Genomic DNA, 20,060 nt, shown 5'->3' on the forward strand with positions numbered 1-20,060 from the left:
CAAGTGCCCAGGCACCCAGGCTTTTGAGCTTCACTCCTGAAAGAAGACGACTTTGGCTGACAATTACAGACGTCAGCCATCACAACTTAGCAAAACTGGAGGAACATTACCATACCTCAGAATTTTCACTATTAAAATACATTAGTCTTCATTCAATTAAATCACCAATGTCATTGTTTACTGGTTTTCTACTACTGAAAAGAGTTACAATAATTCTCCAATTATTATTTTTTTTAAATTTTAGAGATGGGGTCTTGCTGTGCTGCCTAGGCTGGGGTATAGTGATATGATCATAGCTTACTGCAGCCTCAAACTCCTGGGCTCAACCAATCCTTCTGTCTCAGCATCCTGAATAGCTTGGACTATAGACACACGTCATGTGCCTGGCTTATTTAAAAAAAAAATTTTTTTGGCCGGGCACGGTGGCTCACGTCTGTAATCCTAAGCACTCTGGGAGGCTGAGCCGGGCGGATTGCTCAAGGTCAGGAGTTCGAAACCAGCCTGAGCAAGAGCGAGATCCCCGTCTCTACTATAAATAGAAAGAAATTAATTGGCCAACTAATATATATAGAAAAAATTAGCTGGGCATGGTGGCACATGTCTGTAGTCCCAGCTACTCGGGAGGCTGAGGCAGGAGGATCCCTTGAGCCCAGGAGTTTGAGGTTTCTGTGAGCTAGGCTGACGCCATGGCACTCACTCTAGCCTGGGCAACAAAGTGAGACTCTGTCACAAAAAAAAAAATAAATAAATAAATAAATTGTTTTTTAGAGCTGCGTTTTGTCTATGTTGCCCCAGCTAGTCTCAAACTCCTGGCCTTAAACAATCCTTCCGCCTTAGTCTCCCAAGTATTTGGAATTACAGGGCTGAGCCATTGCACCTAGCATAACTGAATTTCTTTCTTTTTTTTTTTTTTGAGACAGAGTCTTCTTTGTTGTCCAGGCTAGAGTGAGTGCCATGACGTCAGTCTAGCTCACAGCAACCTCAAACTCCTGGGCTCAAGCAATTCTGCTGCCTCAGCCTCCCGAGTAGCTGGGACTACAGGCATGTGCCACCATGCCCAACTAATTTTGTTCTATATATATTAGTTAGCCAATTAATTTCTTTCTATTTATAGAAGAGATGGGGTCTCGCTCTTGCTCCGGCTGGTTTCGAACTCCTGACCTCGAGCAACCCGCCTGCCTCAGCCTCCCAGAGTGCTAGGATTACAGGCGTGAGCCACTGTGCCCGGCCTGAATTTCTTTTTGATTCCTTTCTCTGCTCTCTAGCAATGCTGGAGCTTTGCATATCTAAGCTATGATATGTATGTCATTCTTATTATTTTAGCTTGTAGTTTACTTCTTCCAGAAAGGTTTTCCTGAACTCTGAACCCTTAAGATTTTCTTGGTTGTCCCAAAATATATTCTTATAGTACCCATTCTTCCTTCATTGTACTTGTCATACTATCTGTATTTACTTACCTAACTGTCTGCTGTACTAGACAATTATCTTTGTAAGAAGCCAGACTCTATCTTTTCATTATTTTACTTTCTGGCTCCACTATTAGTATATAGTGGTTATTACAGAATAAATATATGAAGAACAAGTACACACATGAATGAATAAATTTAAAACTTAGTCATGTGTATTCTGATTTAAAGAAAGCCCAGGAATGAGGCTGAGAATTAGAGAGCTACAGGCTTTCACTGCCCCCACACTGCTTGTCTCAAGAAATACTTACAATGCACCAAGCTGCAGAAACTGCTAATGGAAGACACTCAGAATAGGGCAATGGGGAGGTTGGAGACAGGTTTTCACTGGCTAATCATAGTTCTGAATCTTAGTAGGTGATAGTAGCGGGGCAACAAGACATGGGTGAGATGGGAAGAATGGGCTTGCTCCTTCCCTCGTCCCAAACAAACTTGATCTCTACCTACAACCCAAGCCTTGCCTGGTGTTGTGTCAGAGAGGATGACTTCTTGCCATTAGCATAGATGGGTGACAGAACAATGAGAGACAGAAAAAATACCGATATCTGATGACCATAAATGAAAAGATATAGCAAGGTGGCTGTAATATGTAAAGTATAATTTAAACCAATACTTTTAATTGGAAGTTCAGAAACATAGCACCAAAGCAGCCTGGGTTCATAATGACAAGACACTTACCCCCTGGTTTCTTCTTCATGACCTCTGCCCTTCTGGATTTTAATCCACTGTTCCAACTGCTGCATTGAATTTGTTCTTTGTATGACCCGATCAGCCTCCGTGTGTAAGGGCCCTGTATTTGGGTGACTTCCACTTCTAATATCTGCCAGGCTAACATTGACTGCTTTGTTCTCTGAACTATTCACATTGACTGGTCTGTAGTGTGCAGGCTGAACAGGGAATGCTGACCCACTGTCATGTTCAGATGGCAGAGAATTCAACTTTACACTATTAATTTTTGTTAAAGGTCTATCTTGACCATCCTTCTGAAATCCGTATTTTTCAGCTTCTAATGCCTTTTTTTCTTCAAGTTTGCTTATTTCCTTATTTTTCTGATTGTTCTGAATCTCTGGTTTAATCAGCACTCTATGATTGGGAATGTTATTGGTTTCTTTAGTTGGTGCATTTTCAGATGTAATCTTGTCCACTCTGAAATAAGAGAAGAAAATCATAGTAAATAAGATGAAATAAAGCGTAAGTTATTTCTGGGATTCAATCTAGGAAAATTTTGACTTATAGTGGGGATAGGGCGGGAGAGACTGCAAAGGGTCACAGAGGACAATCTGTAGAAGTCCCCAGTGCTGTGGTATTAACATTCAAGCACAACACCAGAAAGTATAACAAAAAGGGGAGAAAGAAAAATGAAAGTGTATTAAGTACTGAAGGATAAAAAGTGATCTGTGCCCCCACCATTAGAAATCTGGAAATAAAGCAAATAAGACTGTCCTATGACAGTTAAACCACAAAATCCATACATAAAGGACCGTAGTAGCTAGTATCTCGAAATAAACAACATAGCTCCCAGCCAGGAGGGTTAGCTCATCATGAGACAAACACGAGTTTGTTGTGGAAAAGTCTGTGGCAGGAAATTATAGTCTCATGCTATCAAAGATCCGAACCATATGACTAACTCTCTTTGTATTCAAGAGGACCCGAGTTTTAGAGCTCTTGGAGCCAGACTGCACGTATTCAGCTAGCTGCGTCTTTGGGAAAGGTGCAGAAAACTTACAGTTCCTGAATTTCCTCTTTGGTAAACGGGTATAGTAAGAACCAGAGATGAGCTAAGCAGTGGCTGACACAGACCTTATTATGTTATTATTATTCCATCTCATCAAGCCATTCTGTATTAGAATCTGTCATCCCATGCCCCTCTGCCCACTGGAAGAATGTGCCAGCAATTAATAGTGCGTGTGGGGGGGTGGGGTGTCAGTGGTACTGCTTACTAGTATCGAGATATTTTTGATGAGAATCAGCTTCCCTGAGCCCAATCATTTCCAGACTCTGGCAAGATCAAGCAGACTGTATGAACCTGCATAATATGGCTAAGATCATGCCACTCTGGGAGGACTCTCAAGAACTGGCCAACCTTCCACATTTCATTATGTAATAATGCTCCTATCAGATCCTAAGTGTGGAAAATTGCTGCAAATTTTTATGATGTGTGGAAAATACATACATCTATATCTATATATTAGGTTATTAAGCATGAAATGTCTGATTTCCTTAAGTACTAAGTTTGACGGTTGATATCTCTGACATTTCCCTTTGATACTTCTTTTACTTTTTATTGTGAAGGTACATCATTAGTCTTTCAAATGCACGTTTGGCTTCTGATTATCCTTCACATGTTTTTTTACAGTGATTTTTGTCAAACCATGGATGAGACAAAAATTTGTGTTATTTTTGAATACGAGTTCCGTTGTAGAACCAATGCAGTGTACACAGCTTGAACTATCAAGGAAGTGTTTGGGAAGGATGTGGCTAATGAATGCACAGTAAGTACATCAATGGTTTGAAAAGTTCCATATGGGTGATTTTAATCTTGAAAACGAGCCACGTGGGCGAGCTGAAACCAAGGTAGATGATGATGAGCTGAAAGCTGTAGTGTAAGTGAATCCATGTCAACCCTGCATGAATTAACAGCAAGATTTTGACGTTATTATTCCAACAATATCGGACCATTTGAAACGAATCGGCAAGGTAAAGAAGATGGATAGATGGGTTCCGCGTGAATTAAATGAGCGTCAGAAAAGAAATTGTCTTGAAGCTTTGCCTTTCTTTGCTGTTATAACATAAAGATGAACCATTTCTACAACACATTGTTAGGTATGATGTTAGGTGTGATTCTTTTGGACAATCACAAGCATTCAGCACTATGGTTGGATAAAGATGAAGCACTGAAACACAGTCCAAAGCCAAATATTCCTCAAAAAAAGCTAATGGTGTCTGTTTGGTGGTCTAGCACTGGTATTATCCACTACAGTTTCATGAAACCTGGTCAGTTGATTATAGCGATGTCTACCACAACAAACTGGACAAAATGATGAGGATGCCTGCAATTAAGCAGCCAAGATTGGCCAACAGAGACAAGCCAATTCTCCTGCAAGACAACGCTCAACCCCATGTCTCACAAACAACACTGCTGAAACTAAAGCAGCTGGTCTTGGAAACTCTGTCATCCACCATATTCACCAGACCTTGCACCACCTGACTACCACTTCTTCCAGGCTTTGGACTACTTCTTGCAAGGAAAAATATTCAATTCTCAACAAGCTGTGGAAAAGACCTTTTGTGATTTTTATCACCACTGGCTCTCCAAGCTTCTTTGCTAGTGGCATTAACAAGCTCCCGGTAAGCTGGCAAAACTATGCCGATAGTTTAGGTGCATAGATCACTTGTACTGCTTCTTGTTTGAGATATAATAAAATACATTTGATTTGAAATCAGACATTCCATATTTAATGACCCAATATATTCAACCATAAATGAAGACATAAATAGATTTTAGATAGTTTGGAATATGTTCACTGAGGAAAAAAATAAAAAAGAAAAAAAAATGTGACAAAGTACAGGTATGGACTATCCATATATTTAGATTAGAAATAAACCATAGCTTCCAGATCGGACCCAATTAGACACTGGGAGAGTTTACTAAGATAGGCTAGGGCTTCTTTTCCTTGAAAGATAAAATTCATAGAAAATTTATACTAAAAGCATATTTATCCTTGTTAAGTTGGAGAAGGGGGAACATAACATTGAATATTAAATATTTGAAAAGATTTCAAAAATTATTTGCCTCTAGTCTATTTTAGAAATTAAATTAGAACTATGGTGGCTTTTTTCCTAATTTTTCCAAACATTTATCATTTAAGAAATAATCAAAACGGTACCTATGATGACTTTTCTCTAAATGGAACAAAGCTGACTCAGGAAAATATGCTAAGATAACATAATCAGGGGTCCCCAACCTTTTTGGCACCAGGGACCGGTTTCATGGAAGATAATTTTTCCATGGAGGTGGTGGAGAGCTCTGTGGCCCAGTCCCTAATAGGTCATCGACATGTGTTGGTATGTGGCCTGGGGGTTGGGGACCATACACATAAATAATATAAAACTTGTGATTAATTTTAAAAAGTGACATTTAAATTATTGTAGAAAATACATTGAGATACATAAAATGAAAACAATGGGCCTGGAGATGGAAATCATTCAGCAAATGCATATCAGATTTTTAAATTTTTTGCTGTCAATGATCTGCACACTAGGGAATTATGACATCTTAGTTTAGGTAAAATACTCGATAAATCTGGGGAAAAAAAAGAAGCATCTAGTTAAAAACTGGATGTTTTATCTTTTAGGTGATATGCCTTGATAAAATTTTCAGCATTCTTCCTATATAGCAAAATGAGTCCATTATCTTAAAACTAAGCAAACAAAATCTCCCCATACTTATGAAATGAAATATTACAACAATTAGGTACTTTCACTTTCAATGACTAAACCTAATAGCATGGGATGAAAATGCCAACAGGTGGGCTGGGTGCAATGGCTCATGCATGTAATCCCAGGATTTGGGGAGTCTGAGTTGGGAGGATCACTTGAGGCCTGGAGTTCAAGACCACCCTGAGCAAAACAGAGAGACCTCATCTCCACAAAAAATTAAAAAAATTAGCCAGGCTTGGTGGCACATGCTTATAGTCCCAGCTACTCAGGAGGCTGAGGCAAAAAGATTGCTTGAGCCCCGAAGTTTAATGTTGCAGTAAGCTATGACGACACCACTGCACTCTAGCCCCAGCAACAGAGTAATACCCTGCCTCAAAAATAATACATAAATAAATAAATTAAAAATGACAACAGGCAGGAGTAGAAGAAAACATGTAATTTCTACAGGATAACAGTGACTGATTCCAGGTTGGAGACATAGGCAATATCCAATAATTCTTGGCTAACTGAGCAAATTACACCAGCATAAGTGGCTGAAAACCATATGGGCACAAAACCAATGAACTATTAGGTTGCCAGAAATCAAACCAAATAATTGATGGTCACCGTTATCACCTCAAATTATGAGTAATTATTAGTTTTTAGAGTGATAAATTCAATAAAACAAAATGGAAAGAAGTTCAAATTCTGATAAAAGTATAACATATAATATTAAAATTATGTGGAAATAAATAAATAAATATTTTAACTACTATACTGATTTCTGTATTCTAAACAATTCCCTAAAAATTTTACTCTGAAGTTAAAATTATTGAAGATTTTCAAAGAATTCTTTTCACCTACACATCTCCCATAGTTTTTTGCGCTAACTACCTCATCTTATGTCTATTCAGGTAAATTTTACATGAGGAACTCCATAAGCAATTTCCCTTCTATTGGCTCTTGACCTAGAATATGCACATGGTTGAGGGGGTGTTTCTTAAAAATAGGTGTCCAAGAGCTCCAGTCTGGGCCCTCTTTTCTTTTCTTTCCATTTTTTTCTGCCCGGCTCTAATTATTAGTTATTGGTTAACTTGATTTAGATTCAATATTTATAAAAATAGCACAAATATACAATAGCATCAACTTAAATTTTTAGCCAAAAACCTTTATTAAAATGTACACTAAAACAAACAAACAAAAAAAGGACTAAAGATTTACACTGTAAAAACCACTAATTTCCTGAAAAAAAAAAAGGGGGGGGGGGAAGACCAAACTTCCATGTTAGCATCTTCCTTATACAAGACATGTGCCCAAATGTCACTGACTGGAAACAAAATTTAATTGTATCATAAATCTTTCTTCAAATTACAGTAATAGAATTTTTTTTTTTTTTTTAAAAAAGCACATTATTCAACCTCCATTTGGGTAGTTTGAGAAAGATTTCCTCTGACTAGCTTGTAACATAACATAATTAAATTAACTTAATAAAATACATTCTCTTCTAAGATTTAGGATCTTTAAAAACATCTTAAAGGATAACAATCTGTGTAGCTTTAAGAGAACAATTAAAAATGTACTTACCGGAAATTAAAGGTAATTCTGTAAGAAGAAAGAACATTCAGTTTGAATGTTAGGATTCTGGATTCACCCCAGTACACTGATAGGTGGAAATGAGCAAAGAGGAAAGGTGGAATAAAAATGTAGGTGGCATCTCAAACTAACAAAAGGTATATTAATACAGAACATGAATTAATCCTTGCTTTCTAAGGAAAAAATGGTTTCAGATCATGACTAATAAAATGTATATACTATGATAATGACACACTTGCAAGGCATGGAATAAAATGGAAGTGGAAATCACCATTATTTTTTCTACAAGCCTTTACCTTTTCACAGGTTCTGTCTGTACCAGGGCAGCATCTAACATGGCTTTCATCCACAACTCCATTTCCTTTCCTGTATCAGTGCAGAAATAATAGGTCCGCATATTTGGGTGGGCTGCCTGATTGAAAACGACACGATCATTTTAAATAAAAATATGGAATTCTGTAAAAGAAAAAGAAAAAAAAAAGATAAGTGGTTCCTTACATATATCACTGCTATTAAATTTCAAAGAAAGCAGATCTGTCTTTCATTAAATATATGAAATAGAAATGACTCAAGAGAAGAACATTAACTATTAATCTCCAAAAAGAAATAATACTAAATTTTCTCTGCTAACTTTACCCTCCCCCCCAGACGCCGTTTTTAGTTGTGTGCATTCTAAGATTTAAAAAAAAAGTATATGGGAAGGAAAGGAGGTAAAAATAAAGCACCTAGGGTACTGTTCCACCTCTATAACTCTAGCAATTTTCATTTACTGGAAGTCATACCTCTTATTCAAGAATAATCTTCCAGAGCAACTAGCAACAAAATTAACTGAAATGTACATATTATAGCATTTCCCCCTAGTGTTAGCAATTTCTCCACTCCTCAAATGGTGCTGCTGTTATTTTTTGTATAATCTTTATAGATATCTATAAACAAACACAAAAGATTTATAAATCTTTTTAATGGGTCATTTATAAATGATCCAACATGGTATTTCCTTTTAGTTTTTCTTTTCAAGTTTCAGAGTTAAAATGTAATCCTAGCACTCTGGGAAGCCAAAGTGGGAGGATCGCTCAAGGTCAGGAGTTCAAGACCAGCCTGAGCAAGAGTGAGAGACCCCGTCTCTACTAAAAATATAAATTATCTGGACAACTAAAAATATATACAGAAAAAAATCAGCCAGGTATGGTGGTGCATGCCTGTAGTCCCAGCTACTTGGGAGGCTGAAGCAGAAGGATTGCTTGAGCCCAGGAGTTTGAGGTTGCTGTGAGCTAGTCTGATGCCATGGCACTCTAGCCCGGGCAACAGAGTGAGACTCTGTTTCAAAAAAAAAAGTAAATATTTTTGGGTCCAAGAGGAAGGATTACATAGCCACTAAGTAGGTATTTTCTCTACAGTGGTTCAATCTGCCTCTGTACCAGAGAAACAGAAGGAAAACAAAATAAAGAAAATGCTGATGAGAGAGCACTACACAAGCTGTGAGCACTGAACGCTCGTCTTGACTCTTGGTCTGACAAGGTACAGATGGACAGCAACAGTAGCTGTATCAAAGCAGAAGAAAAAATGGTCAAGATAGGGACTCTTATGGGGCAAACAGTCTTTTTTTTTTTTTTGAGACAGAGTCTTGCTTGTTGACCAGGCTAGAGTGAGTGCCGTGGCGTCAGCCTAGCTCGCAGCAACCTCAAACTCCTGGGCTCAAGCAATCCTTCTGCCTCAGCCTCCCGAGTAGCTGGGACTACAGACATGTGCCACCATGCCCAGCTAATTTTCTATATATATTAGTTGGCCAATTAATTTCTTTCTATTTTTTTATAGTAGAGACGGGGTCTTGCTCTTGCTCAGGCTGGTTTCGAACTCCTGACCTCGAGCAATCCGCCCGCCTCAGCCTCCCAGAGTGCTAGGATTACAGGCGTGAGCCACCACGCCTGGCTGGGAAACAGTCTTAATTTCCATTTAAAAATGCCTGTGATGGTTCCCTATTAGACATTCAAAGACAAGGAAAAATAAAGACTATTTCAACCTAGAATAAAGGGGGAAGGTTGGTGGTAGGGGGTAAGGTAGGGGTAGTTAATGGGTGCAAAAATATAGTTAGATAGAATGAACAATATTTGACAGCACAACAAAGTGGCTATAATTAACAATAAGTTAGGGCGTATTTTAAAATAGCTAAGAGTGGAAATGGAATGTTCCTAACATAAAGAAATGATAAATGCCTGAGGTGATGGATACCCCATTACCCTGATTTGATTAATTCACACTGTATGCCTGTATCAAAACATCACATGTGCCCTATAAAGATATATAACTATTGTGTACCCATAATAACTAAAAATTAAAGCAAAATAGAACAAGGTAAAGGAAAGAGTACTAAGTATATAGTTACCCTGCTAAATAGAAAGAGATGAGTGGAATAAATCTGGAACCATACACTTTGCTCTGAGATTCTGACAATCTGCTTTATCTAAGATGTCAAATTAGTTTCTTCAAAAATTTATTTCAGGATACAAGTAATTTCAATAGTCACACTCATCAAAATAACTACATAACCAAGAAATCTCGCTTGACTATGTAAGAGAATAAAATTATCTACAGAAACAACTTAAACAGCTAAATGTTTTATGTTGTTAAAATAATTGAAACCACCACAGTGTCACTGGACTCACTAGAATTTTAGAAAAATGAATAAAGACCACTGCCCACATCTGTGATCAACAGAAAGATCACTGGGCTAGTGGTGTGGTAGTTAAGATTCAGGTCTAGCCAAGACTCATATAGAAACCCCAACAAACCCCACCCACATTTGCCATCTGTCAACTGGAAATATTTACTAGATGATGTCAAAGTACCTAATTTAGCTTTAAGTTCCACATTTGAGTTCAATAATTGTCTATAAGTTTCTACTTACTGTTTTGGTAAGCCATAGCATCAACGTCAACAGACTTAGTAGTAAAGTAGCTCATAAATTCACAGGAAACACCACCACAGAAGAGAGAATTTCAAACAGCAATTACTATTCTTGTTACAGATAAAATAAAATTAAAATCAAACCAAATCGTTACGGAGAAAATATATTTAACACGTGTTGTCACTTTTGCTGTTATTTTAACATTGTAGTATTTTTTTTTTTAGAGTCTAAGAACCCAGCAAATAATCCCAATAGTATGAATTCAATAAATTTTTGCTAAATTGACAAGCAAACAAAACAATTTAAACCCATGGCCAAATAATAGTATTAATATCACAGAGGTCTACATGTATATTTATAAAGCTATCATTTTAAGTTATCATTATTAACCTGTTATAATAACACTTCAAAACATTTAATTCTGCTCTCTTGTTTACAATGTTGATAAAGTTTATTTTGATGAAATTAATTTAAATACGAAGCTACTCCCTTTTATCCTCAGGTCTTTGTTTAAATTTCCTTTCTCATTTAGGCTATCTGTTATCAACCCCCTTAATCCACCAAAACTATGCCTTTCTGCTCTCTTTTCTTCAAAGCTGAGAAAGTAACACATTAATTAGCAAAAGTTGTAAATCAGCTGCAGTCCTGAGAAGTCTTTAAAAGCAGATGGAAATTTAAAATGGAATAAATTCTTAACGGAATAGATATTTTCATTGTTAAATAGCAGCATATGTTATCTTTATTTCCTTCCCTTCCCTTAAACCCTTTATACTTCTTAGTTTAAAACTTGACTTAAAAAATAGGAGACCTCTGGAATGCATTTTCGTCATAATCACAAAGCAAAGAATGCAGAACGGTTTTTGAAAACAAATTACTAAATTAGCATTGAAGTGGCCTTTTACTTGAGAGGGATTCACAAACCAGCAATATCACAAACATAGGTAGGGATTAGTCAGGGGAGGGGATCTCAGGTCTGCTTCAATTTAGTAGCAGCAGATTTAAGTCTCAACTTCAATATTCTCTGTAAAGTATCTGATGATTGCAACGCACTTAGACCTAATCATATCTCTGCAATTATTTTATAAGTTCATAAACATATTATGTTTATCTCTTACAGTTGTCTCTTATAGTACTCTCCCCCCAAATTTATTACAAAAAAATTCAAACATACAGTAACCTTGAAAGGATAGTACAGTGATTACCAGGACATCCATAGTTATATTAATCAATTATTAGCATTTTGACAAGTTTGCTTTATCTAGAACCATTTGAAAACATAGACATGAAGACAGCTGAACCCCAAATATTTCAGCACATGCTTCCTAATTAAAGGGAAATTCTCCTACATAACCATGAGACCATTAATACAATTTAAATATAAAAACCACTATAACTGTGTTTTTGTAATAATCTATAAATCAATATCCATTTTAATCAATGCAAGTTTCAAACACAGAATTAAAAAGAATGATTATTTCCTTACCTTAAAAGCATACTTGCGATTAATGTGATCCTCAGAGGTAAGCATGGCTATCTGAAAACTAGGTAATAGGATGCTTCCCAGAATGCCCTCTTCTTTCTCATCTAAGAGATAATTTAACATCTCATTAGAATATAAATGTTCTCACGAAGCAGAATAAATTTTCTCAAAATTTATTTCGGCCAAATCAAAAGGTTCTTGTAATATAAATGAACATATCATGTTTAAGCAGGTCTTTATAAGGTTTTAAATGAAAATATCAAATAGCAGAAGGATTTATACTTCTTCACTTTCAATGAATTTCCCTATCCTAAGAGAACTGAAACTTGGTACCACACATTTAAAAAAAGTCAGACATAAAAAAATAGCATACATTTGTTTTGTACATATACTATATTCTACAAAGCCCTTTTACACGTGATTCACTGAAAATAACATTTAAGAAATGACATAGAAACCTTAAAACATTAATCCACCCACATTTCTGGTAGGATTTAAATGCCTAACCATTCTAACTTCAGATAAACACATGGCTCACTCGCTTACACCCTTCAGTCTCTGTTCAGAGGTCTCATCAACAAGGCCTGCCTTGACTACCATATTTTAAACTATTTCTTTAACATTCCCTCTATTTTCCTTTGGGAATGTTACAACTTCCGAAACTCAATACCTAAAACAGACTACATGTTTTAGTTATTTATTTGCTTACTATCTTTCTCTCCACACCAGAATGTAAGTTCCATGAAGATAACTTTAAAATTGTTTGTGGTGCTAGGGTCTTGCGATGTTGCCTACACTGGTCTCAAACTGCTGACCTCAAGAGATTTTCCTGCCTGGGTCCCCCAAGGTGCTGGGACTACAGGTGTGAGCCACTGTGCCCAGCCCATGAAGATAATTAGAATGACAGCAGATGCTCAAAAAAAAGTACTGAATAAATGAATATACATGTGAATATACATTTTAAACTAGGGTATACAAATTACATGCTTTTAAAAACTTTTAACTTTGAAGGTTTCCTTTAGTAGTCATTCTGATACACAATAGAGTACTGCAAATAAATCACAGGCCTATGAGGCAAGCACATAAAATATACCCAGGAAAATGAGAAAACATTAATCTTGACAGCATAGATTCACATTATTAACTTGCTGCTTAGGGGCAGAGATGTTTATGAAACTTGAAATATGTAGTTCATTGTTACAGACCCACAAGACAAGCTAATAAAGCTGTGCATCAGGATCAACTCACCAACGAGAAAAGCCATACATGGGAAATATTGATAATTCTTTTTATTATGCTTGCTGTGTGTTTTTTTTAAAAAAATAATCACAAACTTAACAAGGGATTTTATTTATTTCTACCTCATTTCTAGAGTATATGGTGAAGATTCCAAAAAAGAAAAAGTTGCATTAAATAAAGGTTTTTTTCCTATAGCTTTTCTTCAAATAATGGAACAAAGTTTTGCTTTTACTATACTATGCTCATTCAGGAATAGTTCACTAATATTATTACAAAAAAAGAATTAATAAAAGTGCACATTCATTCTAAAAGGTAAAAAAAAAAAAAGTTGGAAAGTAGTCATCAATCATGTCGAATGAGAGAGACAATCCAAAAGAATGAGTCACACCCTAATTTTGAATCCAATTTTGTTTATATAAAGGACATAATCAGAAACAGCTCATGAAGCCAGCTTTATTGAAAGTCATTTTAACCAAATAATATATTCTGCTACATCTCATAATAAAATCGTATTTCCTAAAGTTGCTTCAGAATATGCAGAGGCACAGGGCGATTTCCCTGGATCCCCTCCCATCATTTTCCAGCCCAACACTACCTAGCGGTGAGATTTTGGGCAAGTTATTGATACTCAGCACCTGTTTCATCATCCTTAAAACTGGGGATAACAGAACTTAGCTCAAAAGATTGTAATCAAGGTTAAATGAATTAATATACATAAAGAACTCAGCACACAGTCAAGTGTTCAATAAATATTACCATTATAATATAAAACTAAAGGCACGGCATATAAAATCTTCATCTTCGGTCAAATGCCCACCTTAAGAGTTCTTCACTAGGTTCTTCTAATGTTCCTTATCATGACATTCTTCTAGGCCTAAACCTGACCTAAGTACCATCTTCAGACTGCGCCAAGCAAAGAGTAGGTACCGAGGGGTGTTTGCAGAATGAATGAACTTGCCATGGGATCAGCTGAGGCCTTTGTGAGATGGTATGGCAGCCGCCCACTTTCTCCCTCTGCCCTGTCTTCCTTCCTTCCCTGCCACAGCTGGTGGTTCCCGGAACACTTCCCAATAAACCTCCTACATATCAACAATCTCCATTACAGACTTTGGTTCCTAGGGAACAAAACCTGGGACAGGAGCCATAAGAATCTCAGCATTTTATTGGATTCAAGTGGCATTTTAAGATTTTCCATTTCTACTTAGTTTTAAAAGAACAAGACAAGAAATATAATTACAGCTAGGTAAATATTACCAACTTTCATTTCTAACCTGGAATACTCCAATATACTGTTAACTGCTCTCTGATCCTGTTATTATTTTTGCATTCAAGACAGAGCTCAAACTCATTAGGCTGGCAAACCAATGCCCTTTTGTGCCTTGATCTACCTGTTAAGCCTTAACTCTCACTGCGTCTTCCAGGAATACAAGTTCTACATATCATTGTACAAATGGGCCAAGCATACTCATGTTTTGCAGAACATGAGTATGCTTGGCCTTTGCCCAAAGTCCTTTGATAAGTCCTTTGCCCAAATCACCCTTTTTTCCTGATCCTTTCCTTGCACAGGACTGGCCAACACTCGCTCAACCTAACTGAGCACCTACTATGAGATTCTTTCCTGATTTCTTCAGCTAATTTGTGAGTTCTATAGGGACAGGGGGTTTATCTTGCTCATTTTTGCATTCTGCTACCTAACAAGGCATCCAGGTGCATCAGAAGAGCTCACAGCTAAGTTATCACGAGCTTAGTCTAGGCCTTTATCACCTCTACACAGTAGCTCCTAGTCTTTCTGCTCTGTTCCTTCTCCTTTACAATCCATTCTCCAATAGCAGCTTCAGCGAGCTTTATAAATATATACCAAAGCATATAATTCTTTTGCTTAAAAACATCGAATTTGTTTCCTCATGGCATTTACAGTAGAATCCAGGCTCCTATAGAGTCCTACATGGTGTGATCTCTATTTCTCCCTTCTCCTTTCCTATTGCTAATCTCCCAGCTCAGCACACTGCTTTTTTTTTTTTAATTTTTAATTATTTTATTAGTTATTTTATTTTATTCCTTTTTGAGACAGAGTCTCACTCTGTTGCCCGGGCTAGAGTGCCATGGTGTCAGCCTAGCTCACAGCAACCTCAAATTCCTGGGCTCGAGCGATCCTTCTGCCTCAGTCTCCCGAGTACTAGGACTACAGGCATGCACCACCATGCCCAGCTAATTTTTTCTATATAGATTTTTAGTTGGCCAATTAATTTCTTTGTATTTTTAGTAGAGATGGGGGTCTCACTCTTGCTCAGGCTGGTTTCGAACTCTTGACCTTGAGCGATCCACCCACCTAGGCCTCCCAGAATGCCAGGATTACAGGCATGAGCCACCGCGCCACCCGGCCCTAGCACATTGCTTTCTTTCTGCTCCTTCAACAATCCTAAACACTCTCCTATCTTAGAGCCTTTGCACTATTCACTTCCCCCGCCTGGAACACTCCACTCACTCTGGCTCCTCCTTGTAATTTAGATTTTGCTATCTAAAATACCTGCTCAGAGTATTGATCCAAAGACACCTTTCCCCCATGCCTGCCTTTCATACTATAACATTATTGTCTTACAAGCATATTATTATGGTCTTGTTTATATATTTGAGCTTATGTACTGTCTCCTTGATCTCTGTAGAAGGCAAGTTTTATGACAGCTTTCTTACACTGTCGTTTTGGCAACACCTGGCATGACATATGTCCTGCTTAATAAGTATGTGTTGAGGCTGGGTGCAGTGGCTCACGCCTGTAATCCTAGCACTCTGGGAGGCCGAGGCCGGTGGATTGTTTGAGCTCAGGAGTTTGAGACCAGCCTGAGCAGGAGTGAGACCCTGTCTCTACCAAAAATAGAAAAAATTAGCCGGGCATAGTGGTGCATGCCTATAGTCCCAGTTACTTGGGAGGCTGAGGTAGAAGGATTGCTTGAGCCTAAGAGTTTGAGGTTGCTGTGAGCTGGGCTGATGTCACGGCACTCTAGCCTGGGCAAGAGTGAGACTCTGTCTCAAAAAAAAAAAAAAAAAAAAGTATCTGTAGAATGAATTAAGTTCCATGGTAAGTTTTGTCAATAGACTACAGAATAGTCTAGGATTTGTTCTGTAAAATTTGGATTTAGTCAAAAGGCCACGTGTGGCCTTGAGGCTGTGGGCTCCCCACCCCTGAAACAGAAATAGAGTAATCCCAGTGCTCTGTAACTGTGGGCTCACTGTATGCCTACTATAAGGCAAAAAACAGTGAGAACCTGGCTTCCATCTGGTATTGGTTACTAACCTACTAAAAAAAAATACCAAATTGCTCATTTTCTGTCTTATTTTCCATATCTATTAAAAAAAAACATGGACTTATCTTTCAAAAACTATTAATAGCACACTTTAAATCTCAGCAGACTGGATGCTTTGAGAGATAGAGAAATGAATGGGGCTGTTGTCCTCAACATACAAGAGGATACCTGGGTGGGGACAAAAACTTGTAGTTAAGAGAACAGTGATTAATAGTATCAGCTCTGGAGTCAGAGTGCCTGGGTTCAAATCCCAGCCTTGTCACTTCCAAGTTGTGTTAAGACCTCAGGCAAACTATCTGACCTCTCTATATGTCAGTTTCTTTTTTTTTTTTTTTTGAGCATGTGTATGTCAGTTTCTTCTTATGTGAAATGAGGGTAAGATTTCCCATCTCATCAGGTAACTGTGAGGATTAGATGAAACAGATCATCTATGTAACATACTCAGTGCGGTGCCCAACAAATAGTAAGTACACAAAAATATGCAAGCTATTATGATCACCTCACTAAAATATGATTTTTATTTAAAACCTGACATTTCTTATTGATAAAATAGTGTAAATATGTATCAGATACTTCTTTCCAACCATTTGAAGAACAGAAGTGGTTAAATGATATTTTTTTCCTTTCTACATTTCTTCTTTTTTATATTCCTCCTGTCTGGGAACCACTAAAATAAATAATACTTTGGATGTAAACTACAGGTGGTTAATCATAAGGAATCTAATTCTCAACGTGGCTTCTGGCTCACCTTTGCATTTCTCAAATATGAAGAAAAGTTTTCCTATAATAATAAAAGCGAGGAATAGTACCTATCCATGAGCAACAACAGCAAATTACAAGAAATTCAGTGTTTTTTGGTTGCAAATTAACATTATTTTTATATTAGAAATTAAAAAAATTAGATAGTAAACATTTTCTTATTCTCATGTAAAGCTTTAAACTTTCTATAAATATACTGAAGAAAGAAAGGAAAGCAGAAATTACAAGCTCAGGGATAATGCCTGAGATACAACTACTAACTTTCTCAAAGAGTGGAAAATTGTAGAGTAAGCTTGGCAGTTAAGCTAAGATAATACCACAATTGCAGCATGTCCAACATCTCTATGACAAAATGCAATTTTATAGGTTTGGTTAACTCTGACTCAGCAGTCCTTCTCAACCACAGTTTGCAAGGGAGTAAAACGATGAAAATAATTCTACTAATTCCAAATATTGAAGGTTAACATGCACTATATAATGCTTCAATAAACAACCACTCAGTTTTGCTACATTAACTTTTGTATAGTAAAAAAATGTAAAAACTGCCAATTAGTTCTAAAACCCTCTGTTATATGTTGTAACTTATACTTTTCAAGAAAAGCCATCCACGATTAATTATGGGTTGACAATCTCATTCTTTAGTGAGAGTTTCCAACCAAACTTTAAAGTAGGGAAGAAGGAGAGATCATCCAGATTCATAACTGTATACACAGCTGAAGCAGATTTCTTTGAAGGGCACCATCTAGGTGTGCCTTTCATTGGCAGGTCCCAAATTTGTAGCATCTAAGAGTTCCGTGTGATATACGAACAGAGACTTCTTTAGACTTTTATTTAAAATGATATTAATCAATCAATTACTAACCAGAGCAGTTTTTCATTGATTGGTTAAAAAGAAAAGGGTTCAAAATAAATCCATGTCTTTGTAATTTATTTTTTCATTTGCTAATATATCATAGTAGCTCCTAATATTCTAATATCACTTGCTGGGGAGCAATATTGGGTGTTCCATGGACCCATAACTAGGTCTGGCAAAAATGACATGTGAAAAGAACCTCCGCAAACTAAGGATTTTATAGATTAAGTGCTGAATTCAAGGACAGCGTTACAGAGTGACGGTTCATACGGTCTTTATATACAACAAATCACATTATGGAAAATGGACTAAAACTCACACAAATCTGAAGCACTATACTGTCTCCTGTCATACCCCTAAAATGCAGAAATATATGTCAGTGAAGATAAGATTTTCTTGATACTTCTATTGATAATAAAATAGCAAAGAATTGTGACATTTTTTCTTTAAAAAGTATATGATACTTAACATATATTATGTTATATTGTAATTATAAAATAATACACTAGGATAGTTTACGGTAAACTTACCTCTATAATAAAAGAGGCAAAGATCAGAAAGCACAAACCAGCGTTTCTTCCACAGCTTCATGCCAGTACTGTCCTGTATTAATTAATATCAGCATATTTAAAGAGAATTTTCTCATTTCAAACAATAAAAACTCACTCTAAGGTGTGTTAATTTAAAATAAGCTGTTAAAACAAAGTATGTATGATATGTGTGTAATATCACCTATAAAAGGCCAACCATAATTTTGGAGGTAGCTTTCTAGGGATTTGTATTATATTAATATACTCCCAAGTAGACTGGTCTCTAAAAAGTAATACTGTCATGTGAAAAGAATATATTGAAGCAATTTGATTTAATTTCGTATTTGTAAGCGATTTGGAATTCACGGTTCTGAATACACATGTCTACTAAGATGAGAATAATGTAACCATTCAGCAGTGTGTGCATTCTGGTAAACCAGATTTAATAAATATGTTAATCTTCAGCAAGATGAAAAATATGTGAACTGAAATTATTCCAAAGATAATATGATTTAAAATGACTGTGAATGAAAAAACTTTAATATACAAATATATTTCATAAACGTTTTTTCTTCTTATGTCTACAGTTTAGGTTTTGCTCATCCTGCAAAAAAGAATGCCTATCTGGCAGCTATTTCGAAGTAATTTAGTCCACTAAAATACAAGGCTCAAACAAAATAACAATTTTAATAAAAATTACTTTCCCATATGCAATAAGGCAAAATTATAAGAGAAAATTAAACAGATACTTCTCTCTCAAAAAAAGCAAAAAAAAAGGTCAGTTTGGATGTGCACTGATTATTTCTTAATTTATTCTTAGTTGGAAGAATCATCTAATAATGATTATAGAACTACAGAAATTAACAGGGGTAAGACCTCTCAAAATAAAAGATTTGTCCTTAAAATTGATAGCTCCACCAAAAAAGGGACAAGAAAGTTAAATGATATACAGTATTTTCAGTTTCTCAATTATATTCTGAATTACAGAAGAAATTACAGATAGGGGCCCTGCAAACAAATATTTTCTTCAATTACCCATATATTACAAAATAAACACTTAAGTTAGAGAAACTACTTGGTAGTACTTTTGCAATGCTAAATTAACCAGGGATTGAGAAACAAGAACTATTTTAAATAAGAAGTGCAATATACTCTATTAGGCTCAATATTGCACCGAACTATTTGAACATAATTTGGACTTACAAAGACTAGTCAAAAAAAAAAAAAAAAAATGGAGAAATTCTTTTACTATAAACTAAATATGCAAAAATCTTTTAGCTTGGGAAGTTCAAATGTCAGATGTTTAAAATATAGTAAATGGTCTTCAAATAAAAATTGTGAGTTTTAATGAATAAAAATGATTAGGTCATCGGAAAACAATTAGCAGTATTTACCAGAATAGATTGGTACCATCAATGAACTAATATTTAACTTGTTTTGTATCATCGGTATATATGTAGAATCAGAGAGACAGAATAAAGACAGACAAAGGCTTTGAATATTGAGTATATCAC

At 36.2% G+C, this 20,060-nt stretch overlaps 1 protein-coding gene across 16 annotated transcripts in view; it reads right to left on the reverse strand.

The window, feature by feature from the left end:
• PLEKHA5 (pleckstrin homology domain containing A5) overlaps window positions 1-20,060 on the reverse strand; it is a 246,680-nt gene that overhangs the window by 77,032 nt on the left and 149,588 nt on the right. For 9 of the 16 annotated variants that reach the window (XR_012921472.1, XM_076007618.1, XM_076007616.1 and 6 more), the window contains 5 exons: window positions 18,547-18,619; window positions 11,867-11,967; window positions 7,775-7,890; window positions 7,470-7,487; window positions 2,145-2,612 (listed from right to left, as the gene is read on the reverse strand). Coding sequence is in view for 15 of the 16 variants with exons in the window: in XM_076007618.1 (XP_075863733.1) it covers window positions 2,145-2,612; window positions 7,470-7,487; window positions 7,775-7,890; window positions 11,867-11,967; window positions 18,547-18,619 (776 nt within the window). In the remaining variant the exon portion in view is untranslated. The other 7 variants (XM_076007617.1, XM_076007622.1, XM_076007624.1 and 4 more) reach the window with 2 other exon arrangements.

Source organism: Microcebus murinus, chromosome 10, assembly GCF_040939455.1.
Source record: "Microcebus murinus isolate Inina chromosome 10, M.murinus_Inina_mat1.0, whole genome shotgun sequence".
In the NCBI taxonomy this organism is placed as follows: domain Eukaryota; kingdom Metazoa; phylum Chordata; class Mammalia; order Primates; family Cheirogaleidae; genus Microcebus; species Microcebus murinus.